Here is a 22,135-nt window from a genome sequence, read left to right on the forward strand (position 1 = left end):
GCTAGCTAAATTGCTAATTCACGTGCTTCACAAAACCTTGTTTATTAGCGGCATGGCTGCTAGCAGGTTGAAGCTCGAGTTGTCTCGAGTTCTCCAGGGTGGAAGCCGACTCGGCGTCCTGAAGGGGCTCGGCAGGACGGGACAACACTCCCTGGAGGTACCGGGTTGTATACTATACACGCACTGCGGTACAGTCCCTCACTTAACCCAAGATACGCTTCACACACTGGAAAAACTTCCTTCTGTCACCCAAGTCTCGCTGGACCATTTGTAAGTCATGCCCATAAATATTGCATTGCATTTGTTGTACACGTATTTTACTTTGAATAATATCATTTATCTGCATGTTTTTTTTTTTTTTTTTTTCCAGAGCAGAGCATCAGGAGGTCTTGGAAGAGTTCAAAGAAGGATTTAAGAAGTTTTCAGGTACTTTCAAAGGGGGACAGTTTGGGAAAATAGTATTTTGGCTGACAAATTTACGTGACTATTAATTACTCTTTAATTAATATATGTACTGCGCAAGGATCAGTAATTTGTTCGTGATTTTAAAGCCCTGACTAAAAAGTATAGAGGTGCCTGCAAAAATGTCATGAAGCACTTTTGTCCTAAAGTTTCAAAAGCATTTGGGACACATGTCCACCAATCTTGTTTCAATTCTGGTTTCTTATCTGTACATCAGTCATGTCAGAATAATTACATCTGAAAACTCAACAGACTGTCATGAAGTGATAACAAATGTCACAGGTGAAAGATGGACGTGCTTATGCCACAGCGGCTAAGATGAAGGGAAACTTAATTTTGCCGATAACTTTAATGTTGTAGATCAGAGTGGCCCGAGTAAGTAAAATGTGATATCTGTAATAATTTATAACATGGATTATAATAAGTCCTGATATTTATTAGACAAACATGCAACCTTGAAGTATTCTATGCAACCATTCTAAACTATTCGACTGGTTGATTACAGTCATGTTGTATGGAGTTAGGTTTGACATGATTTCTCCTTGAGTAGTCATTGGCAAACTGTGTATTATTTATAGAAATGCCCTATCATGACCTCCATTCAACATCGCTTTATGAAAGTAAATGTGCTTGTGAGCTTTTGCCTCCTCAGGCATCTGAAGCGGAAATGTTACAGTGTCATATGTTAAAACCACAACATGGGATTATTATTACCTTTCTGTGACAAATTCTGCAATAATTTGCCCCATTTTTTTGAATTTATGAGGCAATTTTCCCCGCCAACCTTTCGTCCTCCGCAGGTCTTCATGACACTGTTTTGTTTTGCTCGCTGCATGACCCCGCAGCCTCAAGCCCCACCGGTTACACAACCAACAAGGTTAGGCGCTCTCCTTTTTTCTTGTTTCATTCATCACTGAGAGCTCATTTGTCTGATTCTTTTGATCACTTTTTCCGAAAAACCAAAGACATCATCCAAAATAATTGTGTTACATTTTTATTAAGGAATTTATAGTCAAGTTTGTAATAGGAAAAAGCAGGGTCAAAGGCTACAGAGCAATAGTTTCCCCTTGAAATCTTGCTGAGCCTGGTGGTCAAGGACGGACTGGGAAAATAGTATAAATACTGTTTATTAGTATTCTTATGTTGATACAACAACAATACAACCTTGCTCATTCACAAACCACAACTGCTCTTTTTTTCTAACTCCAGCGAACAATGAACCTTGTCCCCAAATGTCCGTTTTTGTCTGGCGTGTAGACGGTGTCGGTGTGGGGAAGCGGCGGACGCATCGAGCTGACAGCGGCCAAGTTCATGGCCCTGCAGAAGCTGGTGCGGCCCGACTGCTACGTGAGCATGGCAGACGGCGAGACCTGGCAGGAGAACACCTCTCGCAAAAGGGTCCGCAAGTCGGTTGAACGGACCCTGGCCCATTTGGACGAGTGTCTGCTGGTGCATCAGGCGGCGCAGGTGAGGCACAGTTCAAATTTGAGAGTCATTTGGCCTGGAGAAAATAATGCAACGTGAATTAGAAGTTCCATTGTAAAAATCTGTCCAGGTAATGCGTTAAATAAGATTCATTCATTCAAACTATTTTCATCGTAGCAGCATGAAAATATGAAACTGATGAAATCATGTAATTGGTCTTGTCATTTATTTGTTGACACTTTTTGCTTTCCTTCCCGCCATTTCATCATGATTGCTATAATAATAAGTGATCCATCAATTCACATTGTATACGCCTGTAATGATCGTCATGATAATGACCTTATTATGATCAGTATTATTTGTACTGTCATTATACTACTTTGAGTGCTCGTATTTGTGGGCGCGTTTGCTTGTGCTTCTCCATTATCCTCATTATTGTGATGGACTGTGATTATCTATTTACTTTGGATGGTGGAAAGGGAAAAATAGAGAAAAGACACACTTGGCTGTTGATGTTTATTTGTATTCTTTTTTTTTTATTTCAGTCTTCTCTTCTTTATTTTAGCTGCTGCTAACATAGTTTTTGCAAAAAAAAAAAACAAAACAACTTTTGACTGATTTTGATAAATGATGGTATTTTCCACCTCTCCAGTATGGTGTAATCAATAATGGAATGAGTCATCACACTATCGATCAGTTAAAGAAGAATCCATCATATGTCGTCATGACAACCGAGCCCCTTTATCGGCTCACATGTTAAGGATTCACGTTTGCAGGTTTTGATTTGTACGATACTTTTGACCGGTCGCCAGGAGCTGGAAGGAGTGGCGCTATTTGGGGCGGTGGAGGGCGGGGATGTCCCGGAGGAGAGGTCGCGCTCGGCCCGGGAGACGGCCAAGCGGCCCGTGGCGGGCTTCTCCCTGGATGGCCTCCAGTCGGGCCGCCTGGACGGCACTCTGAGGGTTCAGCTCATCGGCGCCATGACCAAGGAACTGCCCGAGGACAAACCCAGGTGAGCGCCGCCGGTTTTAACGGGTGCATTGATTGCAATTAGAAAGGAGGCGATAGATGCTAGACACTGGCAGTTAACATCGGAGACAATTACTTTTTTTATTTTTTTTTATTTATCCAAATAGCCTGTAAAGAAGTATAAAGACCTATCTGGGAGAAAAAAAAATATTCAAGAATTACAATAATGTATTTATATTTCTGGAGGGGTGATTTTGCAGTTGTAAGTACAGTGGTGCTATCACACTCTTTGTGCATTCAACAAAAACACAAGAATGTAAAATATCAAATGTGCATACCCACTCATTGCATGACTCCTGGTGGGAAAAGTCTTCGTCACCAGTGGGCAGTATAATGCAAATATACACTAATTAAATGGTCATAACTACTGTAAATGAGCTGCAGTAACAGTCGCTTTTCACAGAGGATAATGAATCCCTGTCACGGGCATTGTTATATTGTGTGTCTGTGTGTATTGTTTAACATTTTTGTTCTAATCTCCATTGATTAAATGAAGTTTTAGCATTTAGCAAAATTTCCTGCAGTTATTCTGTCTGTTTTAAATATACATTATGTAATTATTTTTGCTTTGTTTAATTTGATGACAGTAAACTTCTATAAATATTTTTTTTCAAGAAACATTCTCTATTTTACTCAATTTCCACTAGCTTTGATGTGAGCTGAGTTTGTTACCACCATCGAGCTTATCGATAAAATCAAAAGCGTGTCTTTAAAAAAAACACTGTAGTTGTTTGTGGACATGCCAATCAGCAGATTAGATGTCCATGAGTTGGTCAAATATTCAATAGATAAAATGAGTCCTATTTGATATCCATCTGTTTATTCCATGCTAAATGTTTGTGACTCATGGCTCCTCCGCTCAATAAATTAGCCCGCTTTATTGATAATTTGTCACGGCCTCTTTACTCTGTGCTCTCCACAGTTTTTCATTAGCACAGTTTGGTTGACAGAATTCCATAATTCATCTAACATCAGGCCAGTTGTTTGAGGATTTCTATGAAAATGTGCATTTAGAAATGAAAGGGCTGTTTTTTTGCTGTTTCCATGAATGCGAGGCTGCAGCATTGATAATACAAAATGACAGTCTGTGGCACGCTCCAATCAATTTCTCCGCTTCCACTCACGCAATCGACTTGACGTTTACAGGCCCACGAACGCTATGTCAGTGTGTCGTAGGCCTCATCTGGTCTCTTTTTTTTTTTTGTTCTGAGTGACTTCTCAGGAATAATAAATCAGCAGGTTTTTTTTTCTTTTAACATCAGAGAGTTACCTTGCGCAATGACTAGAGTGCGCCGTCTTCCTCGAATGCTAAATTGTCCTCGACCTTGACGCCCGCAGCTGGTTATCTGCCAGGCCAGAGAGTGAGCGCACAAAATATTCTTGTGCTGACAGTGGAGAGAAGTAAACGTGCTGCTCTTGTGTTTATATAGAGCAATTACCGACTGCAATTATGATGAAGTTTAACCTGAGTACTTAATGAGTTTTTAGTTGGACGTGAAAAAAAGAAAGATATTGTAAAATTATGACAAAACAAGAGAAGAAATTCAGAAATTTTGTAATAAACTTATCCAACGATGATTACTGTTTCCAGCTACCGGTTTTCTTGGCTGCACTTGCAGGCTTTTGCAGGGTGTGGGTCGACCCGATGAGGTTCTGGCATGCGTGGAGGCTGGCGTGGATCTGTTCGAGGGTTTTTTCCCATTCCTGGTCACCGAGCGAGGCTGCGCCCTCTGCTTTCGCTTTGACATGGCGATGTACCCGGAAAACGACGATGGGACGCCACCCTCAGGTGGGGTGAATTTTTCTTTAGTATGATATTCTATACATTTATATGCTATATGAATCAATTTGCCAGGAAATGACAAATTCTTTAAAAAAGAAAAGTTTACTGTCATGTATATCACACAGTTATGAATTAGAATTGCATACACTAGCTTAATGCTAACACTTAATAAGTAACACCATAGCTGAGCTGGCGATTACCCTCAAGATAGAATTTGAAAAATATTTGAACACAGTGAATTAACACACATAGATATCACAATACCCACAGGCATAGATTCTTTATCCTCTGCGAAGATAAGTATGCCTTATTTAGCAGCAAACCTTCACCTTTTGTCTTGATCTCCTTATTTTTGCTTGCAAACAAGCTCCAAAAAGTTCATCCTTCATATCCAATCCGGTATGAACCGGATAAAGCCAGAAAAATCCTCTTATAAGCATGCCCACTACGTTGCAGAGTCCACATTTTAGTGGCAAAATTACCTTTTTCTTTCCCGCAAGCAGTGTGACCTGCTTAACTAAAATATCACCCCTCCCCTCCACTCTTGCCACACACAAACACAGGCGCATACACTGGATCTGAAATGGAGGACGAAAGGTTAAAAGCAAATTGATGACATTTGTAATATTGCCGTTCTCTCAAACCTTCTTTGATTAATTTTTTCCACCAGAAAGCGTGATAAACCGAGTGAACCTCCAAGGCTCAAATGTCTACTCACAGTTGAATTTCAATGACTTAACTGCAGAGGGCTAAATGCATTGATTCACTAATTGGTCATTATTTCTGGAATAACATTATAGAAAATCAAGAGTATCTTCACCCATCTGAACAGTACCCTAGTTGTTATTTTAATTTTCCTAGCTTAATGGTCACATCAGAGCAGTACCCCCCCCCCCCCCCCCCCCCTCCCTCCCACCCCACCCAAACAGAAAATTAATATTACATAGATAATAATATCAAAGTAAGTTCCGCAGTGGAGGTAAAGCAATGATAGGTTGCAAGCATTGTCTCCCAAAGTGAGAAACTTAACAAGGTTATGACCAGGACCCGAGCCTTTTCATTAAAAAACAAACAAAAAAAAAAAAACGTTGCGTTAAACTTGCCTGATGCGAACCCCCGTTTCAAGACAGCGTTAATCGATTCCGTGCTGGCAAGGAGGTGAGAGCAGGCCGGGCGGTGTTAAACAGTAATTCCCAGTCCCCCTTCGACCAATTACAAGCACCCGCCAGAGAGCTCGGGGTGCAAGTCCTGTTTGACACAATGGCACTCATGCTAACGAACTCTCGCTTTCTTACCCACTCTCATGTGGGCGATTTTTGACCGGCGTCGTCAGTACTCCGCAATACTACAAGATTTGCTGTTAGTCAGATACTAAGTTTGTACAAACCCACAGTAACCTAGAGCATTTAAAAAAAATTAAGAAATCATTGTTTTTTTTTTGTTTTTTTTTTTTACTTTTCACAAATCATCTTTATTCTTAATATCTGATCATAATCTTTATCATATTGTCTTTGACAGACTTATCTGTTTTGTTGACATTCCCTTTAGCATAGCTCCATCTAGTGGATGCTTAACGCAACAGCAGCCACTACTGTAGCTTCTATTCTATGCGCCTTATAATGCGGTGCATCTTATATATGAAAAACATTTTGAAAATAAGTCATTCTTTGAAGGTGCGCCTTATAATCCGGTGCGCCTTATAGTGGGGAAAATATGGTATTGATCTAAATTAAACTAATTAAAACACAGCAGTGAATCCTGTACACTAAAACAAGCAACTCTTAATCCACTGCCGCACTCTGTTCCATCCCCCCATCGCTAATTGTTGCCTATTGATAACGGTGTGCGTCACAACTGGCTGCTTCCTTTCTTCTCATTTCATCAGGCTTGACTCCAAGAACATTGCCCGCTTCACTCCAAAGATACTAAATAAAAGTTCAAGGTATAATAGCAGCACAGTAATGGTGTAAAAAAAAAAAAAAAAAAAAAATCAAAGAAGAGTGAGTCAGCGTCTCATGCTAGAATGAAATAATGCTCCTTTTTCTACTGTTTGGAATACATGGTTATATCAATAGGTGCCTTCAATTTCTGACCTCCAGTTTTAAATTGCACTGAGGAAATAAAATGGAAAAGAAGGTACATGAATATTTCTTGAGCTGGATTTATACCCCCACTACACATACAACCACACACACAAACACATCTGAATTCTCACTTAAAGCATGCAGTGTAAATTCAGCCACTCATCCTCTTATCTGTTTGAATGCACCAGCTCCATTTCAAATAAACAGGACGTGGCGGGTGCAGGTTTTTGCCTGCCGGTCAGAGATTTAAAAAAAAAAAATGAAATAAGTCGAGCAGGTATCGTGTGCCTGACGTGTGAAATCCAAATCGACACCATCAGGCAGCGACACCATCTGAGCTGTTTTGGGCTGCTTGGAGAACCTGCTATTCAGATCGTCTGTTAGTCAGAGTCTGTAACAAAAATCTGTCACCAAGGATAACCAAATATATCAACAACATCCAAACTAGGGTCTGAGGGCCATTTGTGTCCCTCTGTCATTTTTTTCATGGTCAGCGGCAGAAACAAAAAGAAAATGGACATAGTGGGGGATGATAGACATGACAACTTCTTTAACTACTGCTGATGAAATGGCCTCATCTAGATTAATACCTCAACAAATGCAAATAAAACATCCTCACAATAACAAAGGCATCTTTTCAAAATTCAGTTCCAGAAGCCAAAATGCCCCCCAATTTTTTTTTTGTGTTCGGAACAGATTTCTAAAAACATCACCATTGTTACTTTAGACGTGCAATGGTTAGTTGAATAATTTTCTAATTGTTTGGACCAGTTTTTAGTAAAGAAAATAGTAAAGATTCTCCAATTTCCATAGCCATTCATGAAAGCAGACTGATTCTTTTGACAGTCTTTTATTTAGGAACACTATGATATTTTTTATGCCTATTTTCTGACATTTACAAACCAAACCAATAGAATCATAATTCATTTATTTGTGTATTTCCTGCACTTTCAACTTTTTATCATGTTCTGTTTTTGTATAAACAGATGGAAATTCAAATCTGCTTATTTATCGATCAATAATGAAGATTTACATGGGTTGTCAGCCTTTTACTGATTGCTCATTTTTGGTTCTATGCATGTATAAAGATTTTTATGGGCAGTAGCTCACCCTAAAATCGGGGAAAAATCCCAAACAAAACACCTCTCCTCTAATAAACATGAATGCTCTCGTAAGATTAGCGCAATTTTTTTTAAAGAAAGCTTTTATTGTGGCTGAAACAAATATGTCTGTTTATTTGCACAAATTAACATCTTGCCCCAATATAAGCTTCAACCTCTCTCCAGTCACCATATAAGTTATAATATTTACATATTACTCCCTTCTCAAGCATTAAGTGCGAAATAAAATCTTCACTTTCATTAAATAAAGCAAACTCACCCAGCTGCTCATCTGAACTCACTTAGCGGTGAGTAATTCCGTTGTATTACAGTGGGGGGAGTGGGGTGGGGGGTGCAGACCATGTCGCGTAATAGGGGTCAAATGATGTTATGTTTTGGCATTTTCTTTTCGCCGCCGGGCCTGCCGCAGAGTGGTCCTGGTTCTGTAGATCTGCTTGGAAATGAGATGATGATGAGGATTAATGAGGTTTGGGCATGTGTGCGCGTGTGTGTGTAGATTGCACAGCTGAACAAAATGGAGATCAGCATCCTGATGACCCGACACGCATGACGCCCTTCGAGATGGACCTCAAAGACAAGAGGTAGGACTTAGTAGTCGTACTTCGACACATACTTTTTTTAATCTGACACAAAACCGTGGGTTTACTGGTCTTAGCCCCCTATCTGGATGTCCATTGTAGTACCAGGTTTGACCTGTGAGGGGCAACATAGTATTGCATGACGTCCAAACTGCCATAAACAACAAAATTTAAATTTGAAATGTAATTGAATTGAATCAATTAAATTGATAGTTGACTGACTTACCTGATTGTTTTGTCAATATTCCCTTTAGCACAGCTCCATCAAGTGAATGCATAACGCAACCCTAGCCACTACTGTAGCTTCTATCCCATGCGCCTTATAATGCGGTGTGCCTTATATGTGACAGCAGTTTTTAAAATGGGCCATTTATTGAAGCTGCGCCTTATAATGCGGAAAATATGGTAAATGTTGCACTGAGTTTGTTAAACATCTACGATTGTCCTGAGCAGATCGGGATGCAAAAACAAATAACTCAAAGGCATCCCCAAATCACATCTTTTCTGAGTTTTATTGGAAAGTTGAAAAAGACACTCAAAGAGAGTGTGTACCCTCTTGACTTGGCTTTAATGCCAATTATTTCACCCCATCCATCAGCGCCCCATTTTGCAAACGATTTACAGTCTGCGTGGACTGTCCAGGTACCGAGATGACTTCCGCCCCCTGGTGGAGGGGTGCAGCTGCTACTGCTGCCGGAACCACAAGAGGGCGTACGTGCACCACCTGCTGGCCACCAATGAGCTTCTGGCCGGGGTGCTGCTCACGCTCCACAACACGAGCCACTATCTGGCCTTCTTCGCCGCCCTCCGAGAAGCCATCGCCGCCGATAAATTGGACCTCCTGAAAAGACGAGTCCTCGCCCGGACGGAAGCCAACGCCTAAAATGAGACGGCATCAGATAGAAGTGATGGATTGAGCCGGGAGGAGGGTTTGTGCGGACAATCATCCCTGCGCTATTGTCACGGATCAGCAGATTGGCTTTGCCGTACGGAAGCAATCAAAAAGTTTTATCTCCTTGGCCCTCGCTGGGGTCCCTGGCAAATACAGCAACTTTGCCCACATGCTCTCCGCGCAACCAGAGAGAACTCATCGACCTCTTGTGTTTTCTTCCGGCTATTGATCCCAATTTGGATGGATGGTGGCGCTTGCTATCGACTGCCCTCACCTCTTTGCTACTGTACGCCACTTTTAAGGGAAATCATATCTCGAAATAAAAGTGAAAAGTTTAAAACTCGAAAGTTCCGTGACCGCGCTTTAATCTTCTGTCGCCTTTTAATGGAAATTCCATTTATCCAGTCTAACCTAATGTCCAAAAATATTTGTAAGGCTTTTATTTTTTTTTTACAGTATTCATCTTAAGAACCAGACAATAATAATGTCTTTAATGTAGAATGGAAATAAACCGTTTCTGTATAATAATTAATTCTTTGTGCAGCTCCTGTTGTGGCCCTTGGCCAGCTGGGGGCAGTATACTACAGACTGACATATGAAGAGGGTTACTCCTCAGCAGTAATAGTTGTCATTCTTCACAGAGGATAAAAAATACATGCATGTGAGTATGATATTGCTCTACATATTTGTTATATATCATAGCTTCAAAGATTATAACACCAAAACACCAATGCTACTTGTTAGCCTGTATATAGTGTTTTGCATTGTGTGTTAACATTAAGCTAAAATACTAACCGAATTGTTTTATTTATTTATTTACTTTTAATCATATGTCGTATATGCCTCAACTAGTCTTAACATGGTATTCTCATTATTATTACTCTAGTAAAATATGAATTAAGCTGCAAAGTCCACTCTTTTAAGTCTCAAGGGTCGGCCATTTTTGTCTCTTTGTCACAGTTGCACCCAGTTACCTGTTTTCCGATTATAGTCATATGACGTTTGCGAGCTTACCCATGATTTGGTCATTACCTGAGCAACTGTGATGTCATTTTCATGGGACAAACAGTGACAAAACAGCCGCCCTCTGAGATGAATTAAAACAGGTTCATTCATATTCCTCAAACACAACATTAATCAGATATTAATCAAACATTGAAGTAGAAAATGAATGGGTTGACCTCCCCTTTATGTAATACTCCACGTTTCGCTCATGCTAACGTAAGCCCATCTGGTCCCGTGAATAAAAAAATTGAAAGCAGCTCATCACATGACCAATATCTTGTGCGCATTCACTTGTAACAATGTTTTTGTCGTTGTCAGGATGGTGTAACGACCCCATAGCCAACTGGTGTGAAACTTTGTTAATAAGTCTGGGTGAGGGCCATTGGGGAAAAACCCAAGGATTTTTCCAAGCGCTTTTCTCCCGGACAGATTCCTCATTGGATCATCCTTTAATCATCGTGATTACAGTTAAAGTCTATTTGAAAGGTGAGTGTACCAGCCACTACTCTAGTTTCTTCGTTGAAAGACTTACTTATGCAATTTTAATGAAATACTGTATTGCAGAATTCGGGTTCTAAAGTACAATGTACTGCCCGCCCAATATTTTTGCCAATAAATGTAAGAGCTTTTACCAAAATGATTGTTTTCATGATAAAGTAGGCATCCATTAATTTTCATATCTTAAAAAAAAAAACTGATAAAGATGGTAATTATTAGCTTATAGCCGATGTTAAAGTGTTCATAGTGCTGTACAGCGCCCCCTTTTGGACATTATATTATTTTCAACATAATTCCTTTAGTCAATACAGTTGACACTTTTTCACTTGAAAAAGTACACTAACAAACCAGTGTAATTTGTAATGATGAAAAATGTTGTTTTTTTTTTAAAAATTTTGTATTATTTTTTAAATATTTGGTTGTTCTTTTTTCACTTTTTTTCTGATTTTAATTTTAAAAAATTATGCAATTAAAATTGATGATTTTTTTGTAAAAATAGCAACATTTTACATCCAGTTATTATGGATGTGAAAGTTTGCTTCCCTCCCGCTGTTTGTTAATGATTATCTGACTTTTTTTGGTTTTCCTACAAAAATTCCATATTTCTAAAAAAAACAAAAACAAAAAAAAACATTTTTGTGAGTTTTTAAGAGAAAACGTTGCAAAAGGTTTTACTTTGACCTCTACCACTTATTGGGACTTTCACAAGCCTGAACAAAATGGTGACACATTAGTTTAATAATAAAACAAAAAAAAAGCCTTTTGAAATGGTAAGAATCTGCATTTAAAACACTATGATTCTCGATGGTCCCTTCTTATTTTTAATAAGTTGTGCCCTGATAAATTTTGATGTATATTTTGCATATACATTTGGTATATTTGGGTATAAAATGTTTGTATTTTTAAAATCATCTTTTGTTAAAAAAAAGAGCAAGCAAAAATCTAGTTTGAAAGAAGAAATCTGCTGTAAAAACTGAAGCCCTTTGTTGAACATATTTTCACCTCAAAAGGTCATCAAATTCACATGAAAGCACTTTTCTTTTATTTGGTTCCTTGCGTCATCGTTGACCGGGAAATATTTGACATTTTCTACAATTTCTCGGTAAAATAAGCTTGAATGTTTATTTTGTTGGACCTTGAGATTAGACTCAGCGCCATTCTAATATATTTGTTACGACCCCCCCCCCCTCCCAAAAAAAAAGGACATCAATAGATTTTCACAGAAATTGGTTACAAAATGGGTCAATCCAGGATTGATTTATTTTGTTGGCGCCGCGGTTAACATTATGAAACCAGAATTGTTTTATCGTGCTTGCCTTAATGGTTATCAGCAACAAATTTCATACGCTAGTGACTCTCCAGAAATGTGTTGCAAATTGTTGACATTTCTCCAAATTGAATAAAGTGTGAAGTGTCATCCTTTTCAACCTCAGGGGACCTCAAGTTTGTGATCCCGCTCCAAAGAACTAAGTAGAATTCCGAGAAACATTTGTGAAGATTAGGGACAAACTCTTAAAATGTTTGGATGAATGCAAGTGTATTTCATTTTTAGCACAATATTTGAAGTAGGGTATTTTACTCTGTCTGTGGTTGGGCTTTTTTTTTTAAGACTATTATTGTGTTAGTAATAAATAAAATCACTAATCTCCGATTACATTTACGCTGCAGAAGTGCCCATTTTTGAGAAATCTTATCTTTCTTTTATAAATCTTTTTCCACGTCCATTTTCAGTGACAGATTGTTTTTACACTGACAGCACAAATTGCACTCAAGGCGCAGTTATTTAAAAATTGTAATCTAGCAAATTTATGCCTTACCTTACACAATTGTCTAAACTTTTTGCTGTTTTTATATATGTGTGTGCATAGTTATATCTTTATTTAATATTTATTATTTATAAATAATATCAATGTGTGTGTGTGTGTATACTGTATATATGTGTGTATATATATATATAATATATATATATAATATATATATATATATATATATATATATATATATATATGTATATATATATATATATATATATATGTGTGTGTGTGTGTGTGTGTGTATATATATATATATGTATATATATATATATATGTATATATATATATATATATATATATATATATATATATATATATGTGTGTGTGTATGTGTATATTTATATATATGTGTGTAATATATATTAGCCTTATTTGGAAGAGGCCTGATTTCAATTTGACTTTTTTTTTTTTTTTTTTTTAAATCTGCCCTTGACGCGCATCCAAGTTGTGCGTCATAGCCAAGATGACCACTTGGATACACTTTGATCATCCAACATGCATACCGAGTGCCGTCATAGTCATCTTGCGTTATAAAATCGACAATATGTCACCTCATTCTCTTGATATATTGCAGTCATCTTTCTTTCTTTCCGGTATAATCTGTTCAGTGAACATTCCGATCACCTCAATTTAGGGTTCAAGACAACTCAATGCCGTTTTGAAATGGTTTGCCACTTGCAGCTTGCGGAGTGCGCTGCACATGGCGGGTTTATTTTATACCTTTCTTTTTTTCAACTCAAGAAGGTTATGTGAAGGTTTGAGCTGACAGCTGAGAGTTTGGCGCTCCTTAAAAAAGGATAAAGATCAGATAAAGATGCTGGTCTCCACCAGGGAGGCTTTTAGAAGGCGGAGGGGATTTAAGTGTGGCGGCAGGTGGATGCGCAACCTTATAAATACCTACTGTAGGTCTGGAGAAGCTCTCGCCTATGGATGTTTTTAGTATTTTTAAATTTTAATGACCATGTGGAGACTTCTGTATCAGGAGAAGCTTGTCAAGTCAATCCTCTCAAATTAGTTGGTAAAAATAAAACTGAGGCACTTTTGTATTTGTATACGTTTCACATAAGTATTTAATGTGAATGCTATGATAGACTCTTTTTCTAAACAAGTATGAGTCCTCATCAGAGGCGGAGCTACATGGTGGCCAGGGGCGGTGACTTTTTGGTCACGCCCACACTTAGTGGAAAATTATGATATCCGAGCTGTAAATCTGTTGGGTCAATAATAGTGTGGTTCCGATATCAATACTGGCATCACCTCTCCGCCATCATTCCGTTTGTTTTAGGGGTGTGTCCTGGATTTTTATTTTTTTTTTTTTCCGACTAAGTATTGCTGCACAAATAATCGAATTTGAATCACGATCACGATATTGGCTGCCACGATTAATTACACTGATCCTCAGTGATATCAACATTTAAAAAGCCGGCTATCTTATGTATGTCAAATCCAACACTTTGTCATCCAACCATCAGGGGGAAATGTTTCGCACGTTTCCATGACAAGCGCCTCTGCTTTTCTCACCCTATTATATTATTTACCAGTGTAAAATGGTGTTGAGTTTTCCAATTGATTCCTAATATATACAGTGCTCGCTGTCATTTGAGACCCATTTTAAAAAATCCGATTGGCAAAAAATTGGAATAAGTTCGGTTTGAAATGAACGAAAAATGACATTTTGACTGCTTATTCATTAAAATTTGCTTAAAATAGAAAAATAATCGTGAATATTATTTTGGCCCATAATTGGGTTATTTTTACACCAATTATTTTTTGAGAGATATGTTTTTTGTCATTTTAACACGCATGCAGTATTCTTCAACGCAAATATTATGTGAACTGCATATTAAGATTTCTATGATGAAATGCATGTACCATCATTGGACACCCCTCGCCGAGGTGGGTGTGTCACCCTGGCCACCCGACAGAAACTTGTCTAGCTACGCCCCTGGTCCCCATACCTGTTAATGCCATTAAGTCTCGCAAAGACATCAAAAAAGTCAAGTGGGATGAGTCTGGACCAGCTGTGAACCGAATGAGGTCAACCGCTATGGAAAATGGATAAATGAATGTTTTATTTTTGTGTTAAAAAAAAACAGTACAGCAGCACTGAGGATCCATGTTGGAATGAAGTCATATGCTGCGCCCGAAAGCTAAAAGTTTCCCTGGTTATGCATGGCGCCATATCCAAAACATACTGGCTAGACTGGGTTTTTTTTGTAGATAATGTGAAGCTAATTTCAGACACAAAAAGAGGCCATGAAAGAGCTTCTGTTTTCTTTTTTTTCCCTTCCCCTAGTGAAGTTGTTGCCTCGCAGGCGGGCGTAGAGGTTGAAGTTGAGGGAAAGGTCAGCGGTGTTGGCTCTGGTCGGACACTAGACAGTTGAAAAGGCCGTGAGCGTTTGGCCTTTTTGTTGAAGAATCGCCTCTCTGAAATGAGAGCGACTACAGTGGGGCACACAAACCAATTTGTTACATCTGGTTTTTAACATGCGAGAGACCCGGCACGTCGACCGTACGGCATAAATGTCACTTCAACAGAATGCCATTTCCAGCACAATAGGAAGCTCACTTGATAAAATGAACTGATATTTAACTACTTATCGTGATACATCCCAATCTCTTTGATTACCTTACAGTACAGTCTACAAGTTATTGATAGAACCCCAGATTTTTTTGCATCTGAGTCACCTTTATGATTTTGAGGATTTACCGATAGTCAGGGTTAAATATCATGATTCACGTTGCTGATTATGTTATTTATGTTCAACGCAGCGCTATTCTTTCCACCATGTGACATGCTATTTTCAGACCCACTTTGACTCTAGTATTTGAAAAAAACAACAAAAAAACGTCCATAAGTACGTGGAATTGAATGTAGGGATTTTGTAAAGACATAAAAATATGACTTTGGGATTGAATAAGTTAAAATACTTCCATACTGCAGACATTATCATTGTTACATGAGGCTAGCTTTATTTAAGCTTCCCATGATGACCACCAAAATGTTCCTCCACTATTTACATCCTTAGCCCTTTTGGCATTATGTTACAAATTCATTGGGAAGGAAAACTGAAATTTCCAGCAGATGATTAAAACATGTAAATATCAAAATGCATCGATTCTGACATTTCTATGTGATTGCAGCGTGCAAGGTTTTGTGTACGAAAATAATCATTGTCCAAATTTGATTTTAAATTGTCCAAAACCATTATAATTTCATTTTTTGAGAGGCACTTTAATTGGATTTATGACATTGATTATCCTGCGATTTTTGCAACATGTCAACAATGTCAACAAACAAAAATTCTTTGTTGACTTGTGTTTCACCTCAAGACAGTAGGTGGCGGTAGAGACCAGTTATTGGCTAAGTGTCATCCTCACGTCACAGACTACAAAGAGATAGACCTTTACCATTTTTCATATTTTTGGTGGGAGTGAATAAATATAATAATTCATAAAATACTTTCTTACGCCTTTAAAAGCATTAACAAAATTAGGAATGAAAAAATGCACTGTGTATAGTTTGCAGTGTGTGCACAAGGGTTAATTAAATACCGTACGAGATACATTCTATACAGTAAAATAATGTAATATGTCAAAGTTGTAATAAGATACCGACATCACATACAATATATTGGATCGGATAGGAATTCTCCACTGATTTGATCCTATTCTCTAGTTCCCTTAAGATAGAAAGTAATCCAATTCCACCATCTCTGTGTCCGTTGCCCAGAGGGGAATGTTTTGATATCTATTATGAATGAATGAAGTCAAACTCTGTTGTCAGCACAGCCGTGCCGCGGCCTTGTTGATGAACAGGCTGCCGAGAAGCGGCGGCAGCATATGAAGAACGTACGACTCTCGCCCCCTCAGTCCCCTCCCACTTGGGAAAGGGGGCCAGAGATATGGCAGCGTCGGTGTCATCGCAAGCCGAGACGAGCGCGCAAAGTGACGTGTTTGCATCTGGTTTGGCGTACGCGCGGCTATATGTTCATTTCAAATGCATAGCGTGGGCCGCGAGTATACCCACTGCCAATAAGCGACGGCGCAATGACACGCTTCAGTTTACTGACGCAAAATCGGGCGCAAGCAATCAACTCTTTGTTTTGCTTTTTCAGCGTTGGATAAATATTACGTTTTTATTTGTGCGACTCCCGCAAAGGTTACACTTTCCCATCATAAAATTGTTGCGTTCCTTTTATATCCCCAAAAAACAATGACAAAATATTGTTGTTTTTTTTAACAAATTCGACAAACGCAAATATTTTTTGCATCAATTTTATTTCGAGCATTTTATCGACATCACTTTCAGTCTGAGGGTTCTTGATGATAAATATAGAGCGAACATATTATAACCGTACTTATTATGCAGTACTGTACTATAATTATTATTGCTCTAGGCTAGCTAGTGTCACTTTGACAGGCAATTAACTGCACCGCCAGTTCATCCAGAGGGGGCAGATCTTTGACAGCCTGGTCTTGTTTGAGAATGGCCCTCTGCCGGGGCTAAACTATGCTAAATGTAGATACACTTGTATACGCCTGATTTTTTTTCCTTTTTAATAAAGGTAAATGAATTATTCACTGAAGAGATTATAACCTCATTTAAAAGTGGTGGAAACTACTGGAACCAAGTTTTTGTGTCTGTAAAAAAATGATTATACCTTCTGCAACATATTAAATATACAGTACCGTGTGTGTGATATCACCATACCATCTGTGATACATCAACGTATGTGACATTAAGCCATTGAAGATAGGTCATCATAATACGATACAATCAATGATACAGCAAGATATGGAGTAACGATATCATGATACCACCTGCAAAGCATCCTTGTTAAGTTACATAATTTATGATACTTCACAAATATCATAATACCACCTGTGATGCATCAATGTATCTATGATATCGCAATCGATACGATGATTCCCGCCCAATACAAGATATTGAATACCTATTGAATATGTCAGTGGTTTGCAACCTTTTTTACCCCCTGTGAAATATGTTTTCAACCAAGTACTTCTTAACCAGTGCAAAGCGTTTTTGGGTTTAAAAAAAACAAAACATGCCTTCAGTGTCTGATTTATTATTAACTTTTAGAGCCTTTCATACTTCATTTGTATTGGTCTACAAGATAATAATCAACACAAAGTGTCCTCATTTGGATCATAGAAGAGATATGCGATCACAGAGAAAAAAAACTTAAGTATTAATAAATATTTTAGTATGGGGAAAATCTGGCTTAAACCTACTGAACATAAAATGTGTTTTTTGAAGTTATATTTTCCTGAAACATTTAAATAATTCAATCATTTTTTTAAAGGATTTCTGCATGTTTGTTTTATTTAAAATCTCGAGTACTTTTGGCGTTCCTTCAAGTACCACCAGGGGTATCCGTACCCCCATTTGAGAACCAATATATCATGTCACGATATTAAGTAATAAGTATAAAGTTGCTGTACATCCTCTCTGAGATGTACTTTCTGTAGTGCAGAGCAAAAATGTCTTGGATCATCGCCCTGGCAACACCAAGCCCAGCCCACTTCAAGACTTATTTTAAAATGAACATGACAGCAGCTGCATTTTGACTGCCGGAATCTTTAGTAAATAGACCACTTTTTTCTGGAACTCATTTTTGCAACCGAAGCAGCGGAAGTTCACTTAAATAAAACGTTTTTTTTTTTTGTTATCAGTTCAACTTATTAAAAAAATAAATATATAAACACAATGTCACTGATAATGTCTGCGTCTTTGAAAGTGAGCTATTTTTAGACAACTGTTTTGACTGCTGATTGGATGTTTTCTGTCTGTGAACGCACTTCAGCCATGACGGTGATGATGAAGATGCAGCCAGCCAGCTGGGGCGGGCGGAAGACATACGCCTCGGGAGCCAAAAGAACAGCTGGGCAACATGGGACACGGCCTGTAGTTGGACTAAACCCCGCCCCCTCCCCTGCTGTGTGCGACAAGCAAGTGTATTTGGTATGTACTGTATGCATGCATGCATATTTGCTATCGTTCCATGTATTAATCTCGGCTCATTCAAACAAACACAGTGTATGATTGGCAACCGGTGAATTTAACGTCTATAGGCGTCGATGGCAGTGAATGAGTTCTTTCTTCCGCCATTTACTTATTTTGCTTGTCACGTACCCGATTATTGACGGATGAACAAAGATGCATCATTTAAAGTAAACGGAGACGAGTAAAGTCCAATATTCCGACTTTTGTCTCCTGTTTATCCTCGGCAGACTGTTTAGAAAGTGATCATCATCCCTTAGTGAAACCAGTCAGAGGTTGTAATTTATATTTTAGATTTGAGATTCTTATCAGTGGAAGACCGCACGCATACTGATTGATTAGAAAGTAGCAGATATATACTGCTCTATTAAGATGGGAGCCGCAGATAAATTGTGCGCTGATGTAAATGCAACGCCTTTAATATAAAACCCGGTAGGCTTTATTAACCCAACAGCCGTTTCTCATCAAGCCAGAGATAAAGCTACCATTAGCGTTCTATGTCAAATTAAAACAAAGTCTCATTTGCTAAAGCCTCCAGATCAACAAACTCTTCGACCAAGGGAGAATTGTTAGCGTCAAAGGTCGTCAAAGTGCCTCGACGGAAAGATCGGTCGGCCTTGAGGGATTGTGTGAGAAAAAGAGTCATCTTCTTGTGACATCCTGCTGTGATTCAATTATCAGGTTTGCGGAGGTCTAACGATAGGAGAGGAGAAGGATTAAAGGGGCGAAGTAAAAGAAAAGCTTGACAATAGAAAAAGGAGTTGGAGGATTGAAGGTTTGACTTGAACTCAATGTTCATTTTGTAGTTAACACAACATTATACACAGAGCCGCAAGGAGACAGTCAGCCTAGCTTAGCAAAACAAAAGGAAACCAGATACAAACAAATTTGGGTTCGGGATCATTTTGAGGACAATTAGGTTTATGGTCTGATTAAAAATTAGCGCGCACAAGTAATCAAATTTTAATCGCGATCACGATATTGGCTGCCACGATGAGTTAAGCTCATCCTCGGCAATATCAACATTTAAAAAACCGGTGTTTGTATGTTAAATCAAGCACTTTGTCATCCTACCACCAGGGGGCAATGTTTCACACGTTTGCCTGACAAAAGCTTCAACTTTTCTCACCCTAATATATTATTTACCAGTGTGAAATGGCGTTGAGTTTCTCACCCAATTCCTAATATAAACTGTACAGCGCTAGCTGTCAATTGAGACCCATTAAGAAGAAAAAAATGAATAAATTCAGTTTGAGATGACTGAAAATGACATTTTGACTGCTAATTGATTAAAATTTGCTTAAAAGTAAATGATACGCTTGGTTCTAAGTTGGCTTCATTGTTTTGATTGTTTTGCAGTCAGCAAGTAAGTTAGCCTGTAAGTTGCCTGTGTCCCAACGTATTGACATGAATCATTATTTACTTAATTTTTTTATTGCTTGCTTATAACTGCTTGTTTAAAAAAGGACAATAAAATATAGCCAACTAAACATTATTAATAATCGTGATTTCCATATTGACCAAAATAAGCGTGATTATTATTACACGGAATATACCTTAAACTACGTCCTTTTTAACATGAACACAAAACATTTTTTGGGTGCCATCAGGGTGGAATTTCAGCTCACTGGGTGTCTTCTTTCAATTTTGTCTGAAATGCCTTTGATGCAAGATCCAAAGATTGGACAAAACAAGGATTAAAATACGCCTTGAGATACCTCTACAAATGTAGTTCCAAAGATTATTCAATCAGACATGGACGTCTTGGCACTCTGTTTTAAGTCCCCATCCCAATTTGGAAACACTATGCACTGGTTAGAGGGGTGCTCATCTGTAAAGAAAAGAAAAAAAAAATCGCCCCGGGTACATCATTGAAAAAAGGTTGAAACCACTCGGCGATGAAGGGGGCACGCGTCTTCAAAAGTCTGAATGCAAATAACACCATCAAGCTTCCTTTTTTTGTCACTTTTTTTTCCGTCTCTTGTGTGCTGCCATCACGGGCAAGCTGCCAACATGGCGGCAAGGTCTCGCTGTAATTGCTGTCAAGATTGACAGGCTGAGGGGTAGAGCCCAGGAGGTTGCGCGGCTTGCATAGCTACGGTGGGTGCCACTGAGAAAAGATGTGTGACCGTGCATGCCAAGCATTACTTATGTGCCGCAGCTACATAATTGAATGCGAAGGGGCCTCTATTTAAGGCTTATCTTGCTACTAAGTGCCTTTTCCAATATGTGCTCCGTTCATCCGTTTAATTTCATTGGTGTAATTTGCGGCATCTCTCAGGAGGGCTGCAGCGCGGTAATGATGGAGAATTGCCTCCTACACCTGTTGGACTTCCAGAATGGCAAAAGTGCTATGTACAGTAGATCACGAAAGTCTGCACAGCCCTGTTCAAATGTCGTTTTTTAAAAGAGCTAGGCTCAATCTGTAAAAAAATATATATCATAAAAAGGGTTGGTGAAAATAAATGTAAAATAAAGTTACCGTGTAACCACCCACAGGATGCAGGATGCACCCACAGTTTGGCAACAGTATAAAAACTATATCAAAACAGAAAAAAAATCTAATCTTTGTATATTCTTAATATTTCCTTGTGTACATATCTGTAAGTTACACATTTGTTGCGCTCTAAGGGTCAGATTTCCCACATTGTGGCTGCCCAGTGAACACCTTAACAGTGTAACGTTGAATGCGCTCTTTTTGCCATAAATACCTGAAGTTGCCATCCAGGTTCCACCAAGTTTATGATTGTGTGTATTTGCCAAAAAAACAATAAATGAAGTAAATGGAATATCTTTCTGTTTCCTCTAACTGGCGCACTCTCAATTGAATCAGCTAGAGACGTCATAACTTTTACATGATTTTCTCCGTTTTGGTAATATTCCGGTGTGAGAAAAACGATAGACTCGAGCGTTGGTTCAGTCTCTTCGCTTCTTTTATTGAAAATAATGTGGTAGCAACCTAAGCAAACACGAGCCGCTGTTAGCTGCAACAGGTACTGGCTGCTAACGGCTAACTGACTTATCCCGTTATGGTAATTACTATAAGTAAGGATGCACACATACTTTTGGCCATTGTTTTTTTTTTTGGGGGGGGGGGCAATTAACGGCTAATTTGTGCAAAGTATTTCGGTAAGAAATATTTGTTTTAAAATAGAGTGCTGCGCCTGCGTCTAATTATTCAAAATTTGGAGCTACACTTGTAGCCCACCCCCCCCCAAAAAGCTGTGTTGAGCAAGGGTTTTTAGACTAGTTTTTTTATCCACTGTACCGACAAGATTTAGTACCGATGTCCGGCCTCTTCTTCCCCTGCTCATTATCCAGCGGCCCCTCAGATAAGAGCGACATTGTGATGCAAATACTCAGGGCGGCGGCAGCGTTTGCCCTTTAATCTGGCGCGGCGAAGAACATCTGACGGAACA

The 22,135-nt window shown here is 38.7% G+C and overlaps 1 protein-coding gene across 10 annotated transcripts in view; it reads left to right on the plus strand.

Annotated features, from left to right (window-relative positions):
• Window positions 1-22,135, plus strand: part of qtrt2 (queuine tRNA-ribosyltransferase accessory subunit 2) — a 56,256-nt gene that overhangs the window by 1,380 nt on the left and 32,741 nt on the right. For 7 of the 10 annotated variants that reach the window (XR_015863715.1, XR_015863716.1, XR_015863708.1 and 4 more), the window contains exons 1-11: window positions 51-270; window positions 371-426; window positions 1,263-1,339; window positions 1,720-1,929; window positions 2,700-2,899; window positions 4,536-4,705; window positions 8,401-8,485; window positions 9,125-9,660; window positions 9,919-10,035; window positions 10,698-10,865; window positions 18,520-18,677. Coding sequence is in view for 1 of the 10 variants with exons in the window: in XM_088402527.1 (XP_088258653.1) it covers window positions 53-270; window positions 371-426; window positions 1,263-1,339; window positions 1,720-1,929; window positions 2,700-2,899; window positions 4,536-4,705; window positions 8,401-8,485; window positions 9,125-9,365 (1,257 nt within the window). In the remaining 9 variants the exon portion in view is untranslated. Of the gene's footprint in view, window positions 1-48; window positions 271-370; window positions 427-1,262; window positions 1,340-1,719; window positions 1,930-2,699; window positions 2,900-4,535; window positions 4,706-8,400; window positions 8,486-9,124; window positions 9,876-9,918; window positions 10,036-10,697; window positions 10,866-18,519; window positions 18,678-22,135 lie in introns of those variants that run through there. The other 3 variants (XR_015863713.1, XR_015863714.1, XM_088402527.1) reach the window with 3 other exon arrangements.

Source organism: Hippichthys cyanospilos, chromosome 19 (genome assembly GCF_059441005.1).
Source record: "Hippichthys cyanospilos isolate Australia breed blue-spotted pipefish chromosome 19, RoL_Hcya_1.0, whole genome shotgun sequence".
In the NCBI taxonomy this organism is placed as follows: Eukaryota; Metazoa; Chordata; class Actinopteri; order Syngnathiformes; family Syngnathidae; genus Hippichthys; species Hippichthys cyanospilos.